Below are 16,610 nucleotides of genomic sequence, written 5' to 3'. Positions count from 1 at the left end.
CAAATGCCAAGCAAATATCAAAAGAAAAAAAAATAACTGGATGAATGAATATTGATTTCCTGCTCAAGAGCAGCTTTCTCAAAGTAAACAGGTATTATATTAAAATTTCCTGCCTGCCAATAAACAGATATTAGTTTTTGTACTTCTGATTGCACAGGGTATATTTTAAAATTGACCAACTCAGAAAGTTTTATAGGCCAATTAGTTAAGGATAATTAATAAGTTATTGAAAGAGCAGAGCTCCAATGATGCCCATAACTGTGTTTATTTGGAGCTGATCAACTCATTAAAATTTTTTATTACAATGAACAACTTACTATGAAAAGATACCAAATATATTGATATGAGAATTTTATGTAGTACATAAGGGTACAAATAACTTTAAATAACTCTGAATGAATTTTTTAAAATGTTTTTAAAGAGTTTTAAAAGGTAACTCAAAAGAAACAGGATATAACCTATGTGCCATTAAATCCCAGAAACCTAAGAAATACACCAAGCTTCTGTTTTATCTCCAAGTGTACTTTAAAGTAAATTTACATTCAATGATAACCAAAGTGCCTGGGGGTTTTCATTCTTTCAGGGCATTTTATCAAGCATCCCTTATATATCTGGGACTGACTAGGGTAGTCTGAGTTCCTGTCTTCATTGAACTCGGACTAATAATGACAGTAGATATTATATGACAAAACTCATCATAATTAAACTCTCAAGACTAAAATTAAGTAAAACATCCTGAAAGAAACTAGGAAGAAATAAAATGTTACCTATAGGGAAGCAACAGTTCAAATGACAGCACATTTCTCCTTGGAACCAAGCAAGCCATAAGGAAGTGGTATATTTTTTCAAGAGATGAAGGAAAAGAACTCTGAATCATGAATTCTATATCAAGTAAAAGTATTCTTCCATAATAAAGGAATAATCTCAGATTATTGGAGAAGGAAATGGCAACCCACTCCAGTGTTCTTGCCTGGAGAATCCCAGGGACGGGGGCGCCTGGTGGGCTGCCGTCTATGGGGTCGCACAGAGTCGGACACGACTGAAGCAACTTAGCAGCAGTAGCAGTAGCAGCAATCTCAGATTAAGGAAAGCTAAAATAATGTGTCACTAGTGACTTAGCAGCAGCAGCAGAGCTAATCTTTAAAAAGAGCTCAAGGAGTTCCTTAACAAAAAAGAAATTAGAACAAGAAGAGGCTGAGGTTTCAGGAGGAAGGAAAAACAAAGGAATGGATAAAAATATAGGTAGGTATGGGCTTCCCTAATGGCTCAGACAGTAAAGAATCTGCCTGCAGTGCAGGAGACCTGGGTTTGATCCCTGGGTTGGGAAGATCCCCTGGAGGAGAGCATGGCAACCCACTCCAATATTCTTGTCTGGAGAACCCCCATGGACAGAGGAGCCTCAGTTCAGTTCAGCTCAGTTCAGTCACTCAGTTGTGTCCGACTCTTTGTGACCCCAAGAATCGCAGCACGCCAAGCCTCCCTGTCCATCACCAACTCCCAGAGTTCACTCAGACTCACGTCCATTGAGTCAGTGATGCCATCCAGCCATCTCATCCTCTGTCGTCCCCTTCTCCTCCTGCCTCCAATCCCTCCCAGCATCAGAGTGTTTTCCAATGAGTCAACTCTTCGCATAAGGTAGCCAAAGTACTGGAGTTTCAGCTTTAGCGTTATTCCCTCCAAAGAAATCCCAGGGCTGATCTCTTTCAGAATGGTCTGGTTGGATCTCCTTGCAGTCCAAGGGACTCTCAAGTGTCTTCTCCAACACCACAGTTCAAAAGCATCAATTCTTCAGCACTCAGCTTTATTCACAGTCCAACTCTCACATCCATACATGACCACTGAAAGTCTGGGGGACTACAATTCCATGGGGTTGAAAGAGTCGGACACAACTGAGTGACTAAGCACAGCACAGCACATAATGGACTATCGTTCTTTTGATGAGTTTTTATAATATCTTACAACTGAAGCAAAGATTATAACATCATCATTCATGGTACTCAATTTATGTCATGATTTTACATTTAAAAATTGAGAGGAATAAAGGAACCGATATAAATGAAGTTTCTACCCTTATTGTAGCAAAATGTCTATAGCAGTAGACTGTGGTATGTTGCATATGAATATTATAAAAAGGTAATTATTAAACACAAACTATACAGTGATATGTATTTAAAAATACTATAGATAAATAACAACGGATTTTAAAATCAGTTCAATTTACCAATACAAAGGCAAGAAAAGGAAAACAGATAAAAGAAACAAAATGAACAAACAAAATGAACAATGAAATTGTAGAAATAAACCTAATATATCAATCCTTACTTTAAATGTTATTGATGTAAATGTACACCAATGGAAGTCAATTTAAAAGGATGATCAAATTATATGCTGTATGTAAAAACTACACTTCACCTTTAGTGATATAGGTAGACTGAAAATAAAAGTATGAAAAGCATTATACCATGAAAATATTAATTTTTATAAAAAGCAAGAGTAAAGCAGGAGTACCTATATAAATATCAGATTAAGTAGACTTCAAAGCTAATATATGTATCAGACAAAAAGAGATATATAATGACAAAGAGTAAATATGACAAAATGATACAAGAATCCTATATTTTCATGTACTAAATATCAGAACTTCATAAATATATGTAGCAAAGACATAATTTAAAAGAGAAATAAATAAATGCACAATTATGTCCTGGGGTTTAAATACTCCTCTCATCAATTTAGAAAACAATGGGACAGAAAATCAGTGAGGAAACAAAGGAATTAAAAAATATGATCAACCAACAGGCTGTAACAGATATGTGTAGAACACTCCAGCTGACAAAAGAATAATATCTATTCTTTTCAATAAATATAAAATGAATTTATGGAGTATGTTCTGTGACCAGAATAGAATCAAACTAGAAGTCAATAATGGAAAGACAACAGAAATCCTCTAAAACAGTTGTAAATAAAACAGTACTCTACCAAATAACCCAGAGGTCAAATGAGGACTCTCAAAGGAAATAAAAATATACATTTAGAACCAAATGAATATGAACATACAACCGATCAAAGTTTGTGAAACGCAACTAAAGTAGTACCCACAGGGAAATTTATCACAAAAAATATTTACAACAGAATAAAGAAAAGATCTCCAATTAGTAATCTAAACTCCCACTTCAAGAAACTAGAAAATAAAGATCAAAACAGGAGTGAACTCAGCAAGATGACTGAATAAGATGTTCCTCACCCATATCCTCCACAACAAGAATAATTTCACATCCATCCATGGACAAAAGTACCTAGGTAGGAGATTATGAAACTCTGGTTCAGTCTAAGAATGAGGGGAGCCATTTTGATAATGCAGGCCCACAACCAGGTGGCTGACTTGCTAACTGTGGCTATGGCAAACAGCTCCATACCCCGAAGGACTTAGTTATAGCTCAATTTGGCTTTGGTTATGTCATCAGTGCCATATGCCCAAGGACCTGGGAGGATTCACACATCCCTGTGTAGGGTGACAAGCATATGGAACTCAATTCTGGCTGTAGACCCTAAAGTAGCCTGTGAACCAATTCCAGCCATTCTTGGTCATGGTCCTGGAACTGTCCCTGGAGAGCACTGGTTTAGACAATTACCAGTGGACAGACAGAGAGTCTTTGTAGAAGTCCAGGAGTCCAGGGGAGAGGTCCCAGCACACCGTTGGAACAAAACAAACAAAAAAATTCAAACTGGACACATTGCATAGAGTAAGCAAAACAATGTCACTTTAGGAGTGTGAGCCTTCCCCCAGAGTGCCACAGCTCAGTGCCCAGAGAGAACTTCTCAGCTTGTGATTTCTCCTATGGAGGAAAGTGAGACTGTAAATGAGTACTTCGCTGGGGAGTGGCTGGAAGAGCAAAGAATAGGGCTCTTAGAGGTCACTAAATGGACATGGCACCTACTAACTATATCACATACTCTATCCAGAAGGCCCACCAATGAGACAATGGAAACTTCTTTACTGCACTTCCCCCAGCTTGTCTATAAGTATCCCCAACACTCTGGGTACCCTGCTCCCACACACCCTCATCCTGTGGCTGGTCTGAGTTCCCAAGAGCAGCAATACTGAGCCTTTGCAGATGGCTAGTGAGCATCTGTAGAAAGCAGGCCCAACTCTGAGGGGTTGTAGGAAACCATAATGTTGAACATTTAGCATTGCTTTAGGAAAAGCAAAAGGGAGGCTTGTCAGCATTAGAACTGGCTTGACAAGATCAAGAGAAGGCATACAAGCTTTAGTATTCTGCCATGAGACAAGAGGAAGAGGTGTGGAACAGGAATACACAGAGAAAAGGTCTGAGAAATCCTTGGAATCTCAAGTAGGACGGAAAGAAGGTATTTAACTCCTGAAGACAGTCAGCAAAAACTGGAGGAGGTGACTACTACTTCAAATGAGAAGACAGCAACACAATAAGTAAGGAGATTGGATCAGTAATCTACTAGCTCCGAACAAAAAAAGCCCAGGACAAGATGGTTTCATCAGTGAACTGTACCAAGTATTTTTAAAAGAATGAATGTTAATCTTTCTTAAACTTTCCAAAACAATTGGAGAGGAGGGGACACTCCTAAGCTCATTTTATGAGGTCAGCAATATCCACATGCCAATGGCAGATGAAGACATTTCAAGGAAAGAAACATTCAAGCCAATATACCTGATGAATGTGTGTGTGTGTGCATGCTAAGTCGCTTTAGTCATTTTCGACTCTTTGTGACCCTATGGACTGTAGCCCATCAGGCTCCTCTGTCCATGAGATTCTCCAAGCAAGAATACTGGAGAGGGCTGCCATTTCCTCCTCCAGGGACCTAATGAATATAGGTGTGAAAATTCTCAATAAAATACTAGGAAACTTAATTCAATAGTACATTAGAAGTTTCATACACCAAAATGAAGTGGGATTTATCCCTGGGATGCAAAGATAGTTCAACATATACAAATCAGTAAATGTGATACACCACATTAATACAGTGAAAGATAAAAATCATATGATACTTTCAACAGCTACAGAAAAACCATTTGACAAAATTTAAAATCCTTTCATGATAAAAACTCTCAACAAAACTGACTTAGAAGGAATGTGACTCAACATAATAAAGGCCATATATGACAAGCCCACAACTAACATTATACTTAATGTTGAAAGGCTGAAAACTTTTCCTCTAAGATCAGGAACAAGACAAGGGTGCTCATTCTCACCACTTCTATTCAACATAGTACTGGAAGTCTGAGCCAGAGCAATTAAGCAAGAAAAATAAATAAAAGATATCCAAATCAGAAAGGAAGAAGTAAAACTGTCTGTTTGCTAATGACACAATTCCAGGTATAGAAACAGTATAACAGTATAGAAATATATATATATATATATATATATATATATATATAACAGTATAGAAACTGCCTGCAACACAGGAGACCTGGGTTTGACCCCTGGGTTAGGAAGATCTCCTAGAGAAGGAAATGGCAACCCACTCCAGTATTCTTGCCTGGAGATTCCCATGGACAGAGGAGCCTGATGTGCTACAGTCCATGGGGTCACAAAGAATTGGACATGACTGAGCAACTAACATTATACATAGAAAGTCTGAAAGAATCCACCCAAAAATTGTTAGAATAACTGAATTCAATAAAATTGAAGGACACAAAATCCACATACAAAAATCAGTTGGCTTTCCATACAATAAGAAAACAGTGAACTATCTGAAAAAAGAAATAAAATAATTTCATTATAATAGCATCAAAAAGAGTATAAAAAGAGTTATATACCATGATCAAATATGATTTATCCCAGATATGCAGGGTTGGTTCAATATTTGAAAATCAATTAATGAAATTCATCATGTCAACAGACTTAAAAAGAATAAAAAGTACATGATTATATCTATAGATACAGAAAAAGCATTTGATAAAATCCAACACCCATTAATGATAAAAACTATCAGTTAATTAGGAATAGAGGTATACTTCCTCAACTTGCTAAAAACTGTCTACAAAATTCCTACTGTCAAGATCATATTTAACGGTAAGAAACTTCTAACTTTGCCACTAAGATCACATAAAAGCAAACATGTCTCCTCCCATCACTTCTCAATCTCATATGCAAATCCTTGTTAATGCAGTAAAGCCAGAAAAGGAAATAAAAGATATTTAGGTTGGGAAGAAAGACATAAATCTGTCTTTATTTGCAGCTGATAGATCATCTATGTAGAAATTACCAAAGACTCTACAATAAAATCCCTGGAACTGATAGGCAATTATAGCAAGGTTGAAGGATATAAGATTAATGTACAAAATACAATTGCTTTCTGTACATTAACAATGAACAAGTAAATTTTGGAATTGAATACCAAGATCATTTATATTAGCATCTCTTAAAATGAAATACTTACGTATAAATTTGCTAATATGTACACGATGTATATGAGAAAAACTACAAAACTCTGATAAATGAAAGTAAGTAACAACTAAATAAATGGGGAAATATGTTATATTCATGAATAAGAAGATTCATGAATATATTCACTAAGAATATTGTCAAGATGGCAGTCCTTCTCAATTTGACCTGTAGATTCTATGCAATCCCAAACAAAATCCCAGGAAGTTAATTTATGAATATCAGCAAATGGATTATATAGAGATGCAAAAGACTCAGAATATCCAGCTCAGTATTGAAGAACAAGAACCAAGTTGGAGTACTAATACTACCTGACTTGAAGACTTACAATAAAGCTATCATAATTAACATAATATGGTATTTATTAAAGAATAGACACACAGATAAATAGATCCAAATAGAGAGCCCAGAAAGAAACTCTTATAAATATAGTCAACTGATCTTTGATGAAGGATCAAAGGCAATACAATGGAACAAAGATAGTATTTTCAAGAAATGGTGCTGGAATAATGACATCCACATGTAAAAAATATAATAAGCAAGACACATACTTTACAAGTCTCACAAATACTAACTTAAAATGGACCATAAACCTAAATGTGAAACAAACAAACAAAAAAACTATAAAACTCCAAGAAGATAATGTAAGAGAAAACTTATATGACCTGGGTATGGTGGTGTCTTATTGGATACAATAGCAGACACAGTCTCCATGAAATAAATAATAAGCTAGACTTCATTAAAAGAAGAACAATATCAAGAGAATTAGAAGACAAGCACTGACTGGGGGAACATACTTGCAAAAGATAAAACTCATAATTATTATACAAAATATACAAAGAACTCTAAAAACTCAGAAGAAAACAAATAACCCAATTAAAAATGGGCAAAATATCTTATCAGACACCTTACCAAAGAAGATATAGAAAGTAAGCATTTGAAAATGTCATCAGGGAAATGCAAACTAAAACTACCTACAGTGAGGTACCACTATACTTTCGTTAGAATGGCTGAAATCAAGAACACCAATACCACTGAGTGCCAGGAAGAATGTGGAGCAACAGGAACTCTCATTTATTACTGGGGGGGATGCAAAATGGTACAGCTACTTTGGAAGGCAGTTTGGCCATTTCTGATAAAACCAAACACACTCTTTGTGACTCCTATACAGTCCAGGAATTCTCCAGGCCAGAATAATGAAGTGGGTAGCCTTTCCCTTCTCCAGGGGATCTTCCCAAACCCAGGGATTGAACCCAGGTCTCCCACACTGCAGGCAGATTCTTTAACAACTGAGCTATCAGGGAAGCCCACCCTTACCATAGGATCCAGCAATCATGCTCCTTGGTATTTCCAGTGATCATGTATAGATGTGAGAGTTGGACTATAAAGAAAGCTGAGCACTGAAGAATTGATGCTTTTGAACTGTGGTGTTGGAAAAGATCCTTGAGAGTCCCTTGGACTGCAAGGAGATCCAACCAGTCCATCCTAAAGGAGATCAGTCCTGAGTGTTCATTGGAAGGACTGATGCTGAAGCTGAAACTCTAATACTTCGGCCACCTTATGGGAAAAGCTGACTCACTGGAAAAGACCCTGATGCTGAGAAAGATTGAAGGCAGGAGGAGAAGGGGACAACAGAGGAAAAGATGGTTAGATGGCATCACCGACTCAATAGACATGAGTTTAAGCAAGCTCTGGGAGTTGGTGATGGACAAGGAGGCCTGGTGTGCTGCGGTCCATGGGGTTGCAAAGAGTCGGACACAACCAAGTGACTGAACTGAACTGGCATACTATATAATTCCAACAACACGACATTTTGTAAAAGACTATGTAAAAAAGCTACAGAGACAATAGAAAGATCCGTGGTTTCAAAGGGTGGGGAAAGAGAGATAAATAGGGAGAGCAAAGAGGATTTTTAGGGCAGAGAATTTTCTCTGCATGATACTATAATGACATATATATATATATATATATCATCATGTGTGTGCTCCATCACTCAGTCATGTCCGACTCATTGCGACCCCATGAATTATAACCTGTCAGGCTCCTATGCCCATGAAATTATCCAGGCAAGAATACTGGAATGGGGTGCCATGCCCTCCTCCAGGGGGATCTTCCTGACCCAGGGATTGACCCTGAGTCTCCTGCATTGGGAGGTGGATTCCTTACCACTATGCCATCAGAGAAGCCCATATATCATCATACTTTTGACCAAACTCATAGGATGTACAACAAAAGTTAGTCTTATTGGAAACTACAAACTTTGGATGGTTATGATGTGTCAATGTAGGTCTAGCTTTATTAAAAAATGTACCATTTATGTGAGTGATGTTGATAATGGGGGAGGTTACACACGTGTGGGGGCAGGGGGTGACTGAGAAATCTCTGTGCCTTCCTCTCACTTTTCTTGGAAACCTAAAACTGCATAAAAACTATTCTAAAAATCTAGTACATAGTGAATGATTCTATTTATATAAAATATCCAGAAAAGGCAAGGTTACAGAGACAGAAAGCATATCAATGGTTGCCAGAGATGAGGGGTGGGAGTAGGGGTTGACTGAAAAGGGGTTTGAGGGAAATTTGCAGGGAGATGGATGTACTAGTGGTAAAGAACCCACCTGTCAATGCAGCAGACATAAGAGATGTGGGTTCAATCCTTGGGTCAGGAAGATCCTCTGGAGGAGGGCATAGAAACCCACTATGGTATGCTTGCCTGGAGAATCCCATGGACAGAGGAGACTGGTGGGCTACAATCCATAGGGTCACAAAGAGTTGGACAGTACTGAAGCAACTAAGTACTAAGTTGCTTCAGTACTGTCCAACTCTTTGATCATGAACTCCTTATTGCCAGATTCAGACCTCAACCGAAGAAAGTAGGGAAAACCACTAGACCATTCAGGTGCGACCTAAATCAAATCCCTTATGATTGTACAGTGGACGTGAGAAATAGATTCAAGGGATTAGATCTGATAGACAGAGTGCCTGATGAACTATGGACAGAGGTTTGTGACATTTCCAGGAGACAGGGAGCAAGACCATCCCCAAGGAAAAGAAATGCAAAAAAAAGCAAAATGACTGTCTGAGGAGACATTACAAATAGCTGTGAAAAGAAGAGAAGCAAAAAGCAAAGGAGAAAAGGAAAGTTATACCTGTGTGAATGCAGAGTTTCAAAGAATAGCAAAGAGAGATAAGAAAGCCTTCCTCAGTGAACAATGCAAAGAAATAGAGGAAAACAACAGAATGGGAAAGACTAGAGATATCTCCAAGAAAATTAGAGATGCCAAGGGAACATTTCATGCAAAGATGGGCTCAATAAAGGACAGAAATGGTATAGACCTAACAGAAGCAGAAGAGATTAAGAAGAGGTGGCAAGAATACACAGAAGAACTGTATAAAAAATATCTTTATGACCCAGATAATAATGATGGTGTGATCACTCACCTAGAACCAGACACCCTGGAATGTGAAGTCAAGTGGGCCTTAGAAAGCATCACTACGAACAAAGCTAGTGGAGGTGATGGAATTCCAGTTGAGCTGTTTCAAGTCCTGAAAGATGATGCTGTGAAAGTGCTGCACTCAATATGCCAGCAAATTGGGAAAACTCAGCAGTGGCCACAGGACTGGAAAAGGTCAGTTTTCATTCCAGTCACTAAAAATGGCAATCTCTAAGAATGCTCAAACTACTGCACAACAGCACTCATCTCACACGCTAGTAAAGTAATGCTCAAAATTCTCCAAGCCAGGCTTCAGCAATACGTGAACATGAACTTCCAGATGTTCAAGCTGGTTTTAGAAAAGGCAGAGGAACCAGAGATCAAATTGACAACATCCGCTGGATCATCGAAAAAGCGAAAGAGTTCCAGAAAAACATCTATTTCTGCTTTATTGACTATGCGAAAGACTTTGACTGTGTGGATCACAATAAACTGTGGAAAATTCTAAAAGAGATGGGAATACCAGACCACCTGAACTGCCTCTTGAGAAACCTATATGCAGGTCAGGAAGCAACAGTTAGAATTGGACATGGAACAACAGACTGGTTCCAAATAGGAAAAGGAGTATGTCAAGGCTGTATATTGTCACCCTGCTTATTTAACTTCTATGCAGAGTACATCATGAGAAACGCTGGACTGGAAGAAACACAAGCTGGAATCAAGATTGCCAGGAGAAATATCAATAACCTGAGATATGCAGATGACACCACCCTTAAGGCAGAAAGTGAAGAGGAACTAAAAAGCCTCTTGATGAAAGTGAAAGAGGAGAGTGAAAAAGTTAGCTTAAAGCTCAACATTCAGAAAATGAAAATCATGGCATCTGGTCCCATCACTTCATGGGAAATACATGGGGAAACAGTGGAAGCATGTCAGGCTTTATTTTTTTGGCTCCAGAATCACTGCAGATGGTTAATGCAGCCATGAAATTAAAAGACGCTTACTCCTTGGAAGGAAAGTTATGACCAACCTAGATAGCATATTAAAAATCAGAGATATTACTTTGCCAAGAAAGGTCCATCTAGTCAAGGCTATGGTTTTTCCAGTGGTCATGTATGGATGTGAGAGTTGGACTGTGAGGAAAGCTGAGCACTGAAGAATTGATGCTTTTGAACTGTGGTATTGGAGAAGACTCTTGAGAGTCCCTTGGACTGCAAGGGGATCCAAACCAGTCCATCCTAAAGGAGACCAGTCCTGAGTGTTCATTGGAAGGACTGATACTGAGTCTGAAACTCCAATACTTTGACCTTCTCATGTGAAGAGTTGACTCACCGGAAAAGACCCTGATGCTGGGAGGGATTGGGGGCAGGAGGAGAAGGGGACGACAGAGGATGAGATGGCTGGATGGCATCACCGACTCGATGCACATGAGTTTGGGTGAACTTCGGGAGTTGGTGATGGACAGGGAGGCCTGGCGTGCTGTGATTCATGGGGTCACAAAGAATCGGACACTACTGAGAGACTGAACTGAACTGATGGTTTTTCCAGTAGTCATGTACTGATGTGAGAGTTGGACTATAAAGAAAGCTGAGTGCCGAAGAATTGATGCTTTTGAATCGTGGTGTTGGAGAAGACTCTTGAGAGGCCCTTGGATTGCAAGGAGATCCAACCAGTCCATCCTAAAGGAAATCAGTCCTGAATATTCATTGGAAGGAATGATGTTGAAGCTGAAACTCCAATACTTTGGCCATGTGATGTAAAGAACTGACTCATTTGAAAAGACCTTGATGCTGGAAAAGACTGAAGGTGGGAGGAGAAGGGGATGACAGAGGATGAGCTGCTTGGGTGGCATTACTGACTCAATAGGCATGAATTTGAGTAAACTCTGGGAGTTGGTGATGGGCAGGTAGGCCTGGCATGCTGCAGTCCATGGGGTTGCAAAGAGTTGGACATGACTGAGTGACTGCAGTGAAAACTGAAGGATGAGTTTGAAACCTAGAATGTGGCTATGATTGCAAATTGTGCATATTTTTTAAAAATATTGAAATGTACACTGACAATGGATAAATTTTATGGTAAGTATGTTATATCTCAAAAAAAAGCTGTAAAAATATTTTTTACTTCTGAGAAAGGTAAATGTATTATTGTCATGCTGCTTATGTTATTACAAGTATAACAAAGATAGCTGTGACTAAGCAGAATAATACAGAAAATGGAATCTCAATGTAGGTTACCTAATCACCTCTACCTAGTTAAATTACTTAATAGCCCCAAACCATTAAAATTTACTGAGAAACCTCCCATCTATCTTTGAAAAAATACATTAAAACACTCTTTGAAAAACAAATAGAAATATTATTCTAAATTTCAATATCTATTTACTTGTTCTTATTGTTCTTTGGTATTCACTTTGTAGATTTTATTTTCTAAGTTTTAAATAACAAATATGAAATATATAAAGCTTTGATTCCTAGAAGCAATACTGCTCTGACTTCACCAGAAAAAGATGACATAATAGAATTTTCCATCTTAAATTGTTTCCCAGTTCAGCATAAATTACATTCACAAAACGAGTTACACACATATGCTTGATGTATTACCTTGTCTGACTTGTCAGCCTGAAGTCAACAGTAGATTCCTTAAATAAACCAACCCCTTCAATATCAAAGACCCCATCCACATCAGGTTCAGTAGCAATCAACATCATGGGAAACGTCCAGATCCCATCTGTCATGCACTCTACTTTCAGGAAAACTTGAGACCTTGAATAGAAAAAGAGGTTTATAAAGGATATTGAAGGAAAACAAGCAAAGGGGATATAGTATAGCAGGTCAACATCTAAGGTGAAAATGTAAGTAAACCTGTGGTTTCAGTAAAAAAACTGAAACTTTTAATTCCTTTAAAAATTGTAGATGGAAAAGATGTGGATAGGCTGTTTACATCTCAGGAATAATTCTGTAGGTCAGAATCCCTATTATTACCCTCCCTTTGAGGTAATTATTTCATAGGGTATCTCATTTAATCTCTAGTTACTTACTAAGAATTAGTAACATATGTAGAATTCACTCTACAAATTTTCTGTACCCAGCATAGAATATCATATTACTTAAGAATCTGAGGAGAGGATGGCAAATGGACCCAAGTATTACACTAAAAGGTATTCCATAAGGGGATTTTCTGTTCAAACTGAAACATCATGAAAGAGTTCTTTGAACTCTTGCTTCACATAGAAAAATTATATTTTCTGTGAAAAGTTACAACGCCCCCAAAACTAACTTAAACTGAAGCTTTAAAAAATTAAATTGCAACTGATAAATATCATAAACACTTTACAATAACATGTAATTGAATGGCAATTGAATTGATGAAGACAGTAAGTATAGCCTTCTAAGCAGTTGGCTCTGAAGAAGAATGGAGACATAGGTCAGTAGCTGACGGGGAAGAATAGTTATGTGTTTGCTTGCTTCAGGTAGAAATAACTCAAACACATAGCTCTATAGTTGTAAGCCATATCATATGTCAGAATGGACCAAGAAATCACAATCTTCTTACATAAATCTTTCAGAACAGTTCTGGGATCTCTTAGCCTCTTTAAATTAGACTGAAATTATTCAACAATTTGGGGAACAGTTAGATAATATATTATCAAATTTGAAAGGTATAGACACTAAACCAGTTAATTCACTATTAGTAATTTCCCTCAGATATACTTCAAAGATTTCAAGAAGCAATGTGTATAAGGATGTTCAATGCTGCATTCCTTATACTATTTATATATATAAAAAAAACTGGTACCAAAATTTTAACAATATCCCTTCAATACAGTGCTAGTAACAATAAAATGGAGTAGCCCTCATAAACAACAAGAGTCCAAAATGCAGTACTTGGGTGCAATCTCATAAACGACAGAATGATCTTGGTTTGTTTCCAAGGCAAGTCATTCAGCACCACAGTAATTCAAGTCTATGCTCCTACCACTAATGCCAAAGAAGCTAAAGCTGATCAGTTCTAGGAAGACCTAGAAGCCCTCCTAGAACTATCACCAACAAAAGATGTTCTATTCATCACTGGGGATTGAAATACAGAAGTAGCAAGTCAAGAGATACCTGGAGTAACAGGCAAATTTGGCCTTGGAGTTCAAAATGAAGCAGGGCAAAGGCTGACTGAATTCTGCCAAGAGAATCCACTGGTCAGAGCAAATACCTTTTTTCAACAACACAAGAGACAACTTTACACATAGACATCACCAAATGGTCAATACCGAAATCAAATTGATTATATTCTTTGTAGCCAAAGATGGAGAAGCTGTATACAGTCAGCAAAAACAAAACCTGGAGCTGATTGTGGCTCAGATAATCAGTTTCTCATAGCAAAAAGCAGGCTTAAACTAAAGAAAGCAGGGAAAACCACTAGGCCAGCCAGGTAAAACTTAAATCAAATCCCCTGTGAACATGCAGTAGGGTGACAGACAGATTCAAGGCATTAGATTTAGTAAACAGTGTGCCTGAAGAACTATGGGTTGAGGTCTGTAATACTATACAGGAGGAAGCAAAACCATCATAAAGAAAAAGAAAAGCAAGAATGCAAAGTGGTTATCTGAGGAGGCTGAAGAAAGAAGAGAAGTAAAAAGCAAGGGAGAAAGGGAAAGGTATACCCAACTAAACACAGAGTTCCAAAGCATAGCAAGGAGAGATAAGAAGGACTTCTTTAATGAATGGTGCATAAAAATAGAGGAAAACAGAAGGGGAAAGGCTAGAGATCTCTTCAGGAAAATTGGAAATATCAAGGGAACATTTCATCCAAAGATGTGCACAATAACGGCCAAAAACACTAGAGACCTAGTAGAAGTGGAAGAGATCAAGAGGAAATGGAAAGAAAACATGCAAGAACTGCACAAAAAAGATCTCAATGAACTAGATAACCACAAAAGTATGGTAAGTCACCCAGAGCCAGACATTCTGGAGTGTGGAGTCAAGTGGGTCATAGGAAGCACTGCTGTCAGTAAAGCTAGTGGATGTAATGCAATTTCAGCAGAGCTATTCAAAACTCTAAAATTGATGCTATCAAAGTGGTGCACTCAGTATGTCAGCAATTCTGAAAGACTCAGTAGTGGCCGCAGGACTGGAAGAGGTCAATCCTCATCCCAATTCCCAAGAAGGGTAGTACTAAAGAATGCTCAAATCATTGGACAATTGTACTCATCTCCCATGCTAGTAAGGGCATACTTAAAATCTTGCATGCTAGGCTTCAGCATTATGTGAATGAAGAACTTCCAGACATCCAAGCAGGGTTTAGAAAAGGCACAGGAACCAGAGATCAAATTACCAACATTTGCTGGATCACAGAGAAAGCAAGGGAATTCCAGAAAACCGTCTACCTCTGTTTCATCAACTATGCCAAAGCCTTTGCCTATGTGGATCATTAACAAACTGGAAAGCACTTAAAGAGATGAGAATACCAGACTATCTTACCTGTCTCCTGAGAAACCTGTATGGAGGTCAAGAAGCAACAATTAGAACCCTGTATGGAATAACTGATTGGTTCAGAATTGATAAAGGAGTACGATAGAGCTGTCTATTGTCATCCTGTTTATTTAACTTATACGCTGAGCACATTATGAGAAATGCTAGGCTGGAAACAAGATAGGTAGGAGAATCATGAACAACCTCAGATATGTGAATGATACCACTCTAATGGCAGAAGTGAAGAGGAACTAAAGAAAGTCTTGATGAGGGTGAATGAGAAGAGTGAAAAAGCTGATTTAAAACTAAATATTAAAAAAAAAAAAACACACACAACTAAGATTGTGGCATCCGGCCCCATTCAGTTCGGTTCAGTCGCTCAGTCGTGTTTGACTTTTTGACCCCATGAACTGCAGCAAGCCAGGCCTCCCTGTCCATCACCAACTCCCAGAGTCCACCCACATCCATGCCCATTGACTCAGTGATGCCATCCAGCCATCTCATCCTCTGTTGTCCCCTTCTCCTCCTGCCCTCAATCTTTCCCAGCATCAGGGTCCAATGAAAAAAAAAGAAAAAAAAGGTAAAGGTCTTAAGGAATAATATTCTTGTTTTTACTATATTTTATTTTTTGTAAAAACACATTTAAGGCTCTGACCATTACTCTTACTATGTCAGCACTATTGTATGAAAGGATAAACATGGAAAATTACCTTGTTTTTACTGTTGTGCAACAGTGTTTTCCTTAACAAACCCATGAAAATTTTGTTGTCTTTTTTTTTACCATGTCAATCAGGAAGAGAAGAATTAAATTTGATACTTATTTAAATTATGTAGGAACAGTATGATTTGGGTATAATTATTTTCTTGTTCTTTCTTCAAAATTTAAAGCTATTGGTTTTATTTATTTATTTTTTACCATTTAATGGTATGTCTTGCCGTGAACCATCCCAAATACATATGGAAGAAGAAATGACAAAAACAAATGAGTATGTGCACATAAAATAGAATTTTAAACTACATTGGAACACCACAAGACACTCACAAAAATTTATAAATCATGAATATAAGTTGCCCTAAATCAGTTTCTCAAATATTCACCAAGAAGCTCTAAACTCACCAAATGTGGAACAAATATAAATTCACATTGGTTCTGTTGATACTCACTAATGATAACATTTTCCCCTTCTGGTTTTTGCTGGTAATTTCCCTGTCACTGAATCAACATAATACTAAGCTAAATGTGAAAAAAAAATACTAACAAATAAATGTTTAGTTACTAAGTTGTATCTGACTCTTTG

The 16,610-nt window shown here is 37.7% G+C and overlaps 1 protein-coding gene across 1 annotated transcript in view; it reads right to left on the bottom strand.

Annotated features, from left to right (window-relative positions):
• CFAP47 (cilia and flagella associated protein 47) overlaps nucleotides 1–16,610 on the bottom strand; it is a 507,991-nt gene that overhangs the window by 23,434 nt on the left and 467,947 nt on the right. Inside the window, exon 62 of the mRNA XM_042241764.2 lies at nucleotides 12,451–12,612. Coding sequence (XP_042097698.1) covers nucleotides 12,451–12,612 — 162 coding nt within the window. The remainder of the gene's footprint in view (nucleotides 1–12,450; nucleotides 12,613–16,610) is intronic.

This window comes from Ovis aries, chromosome X (assembly GCF_016772045.2).
Source record: "Ovis aries strain OAR_USU_Benz2616 breed Rambouillet chromosome X, ARS-UI_Ramb_v3.0, whole genome shotgun sequence".
In the NCBI taxonomy this organism is placed as follows: Eukaryota; Metazoa; Chordata; class Mammalia; order Artiodactyla; family Bovidae; genus Ovis; species Ovis aries.
The sequence above is the reverse complement of the archived record's forward strand: the minus strand, read 5'-3'. Positions and strand labels throughout refer to the sequence as shown.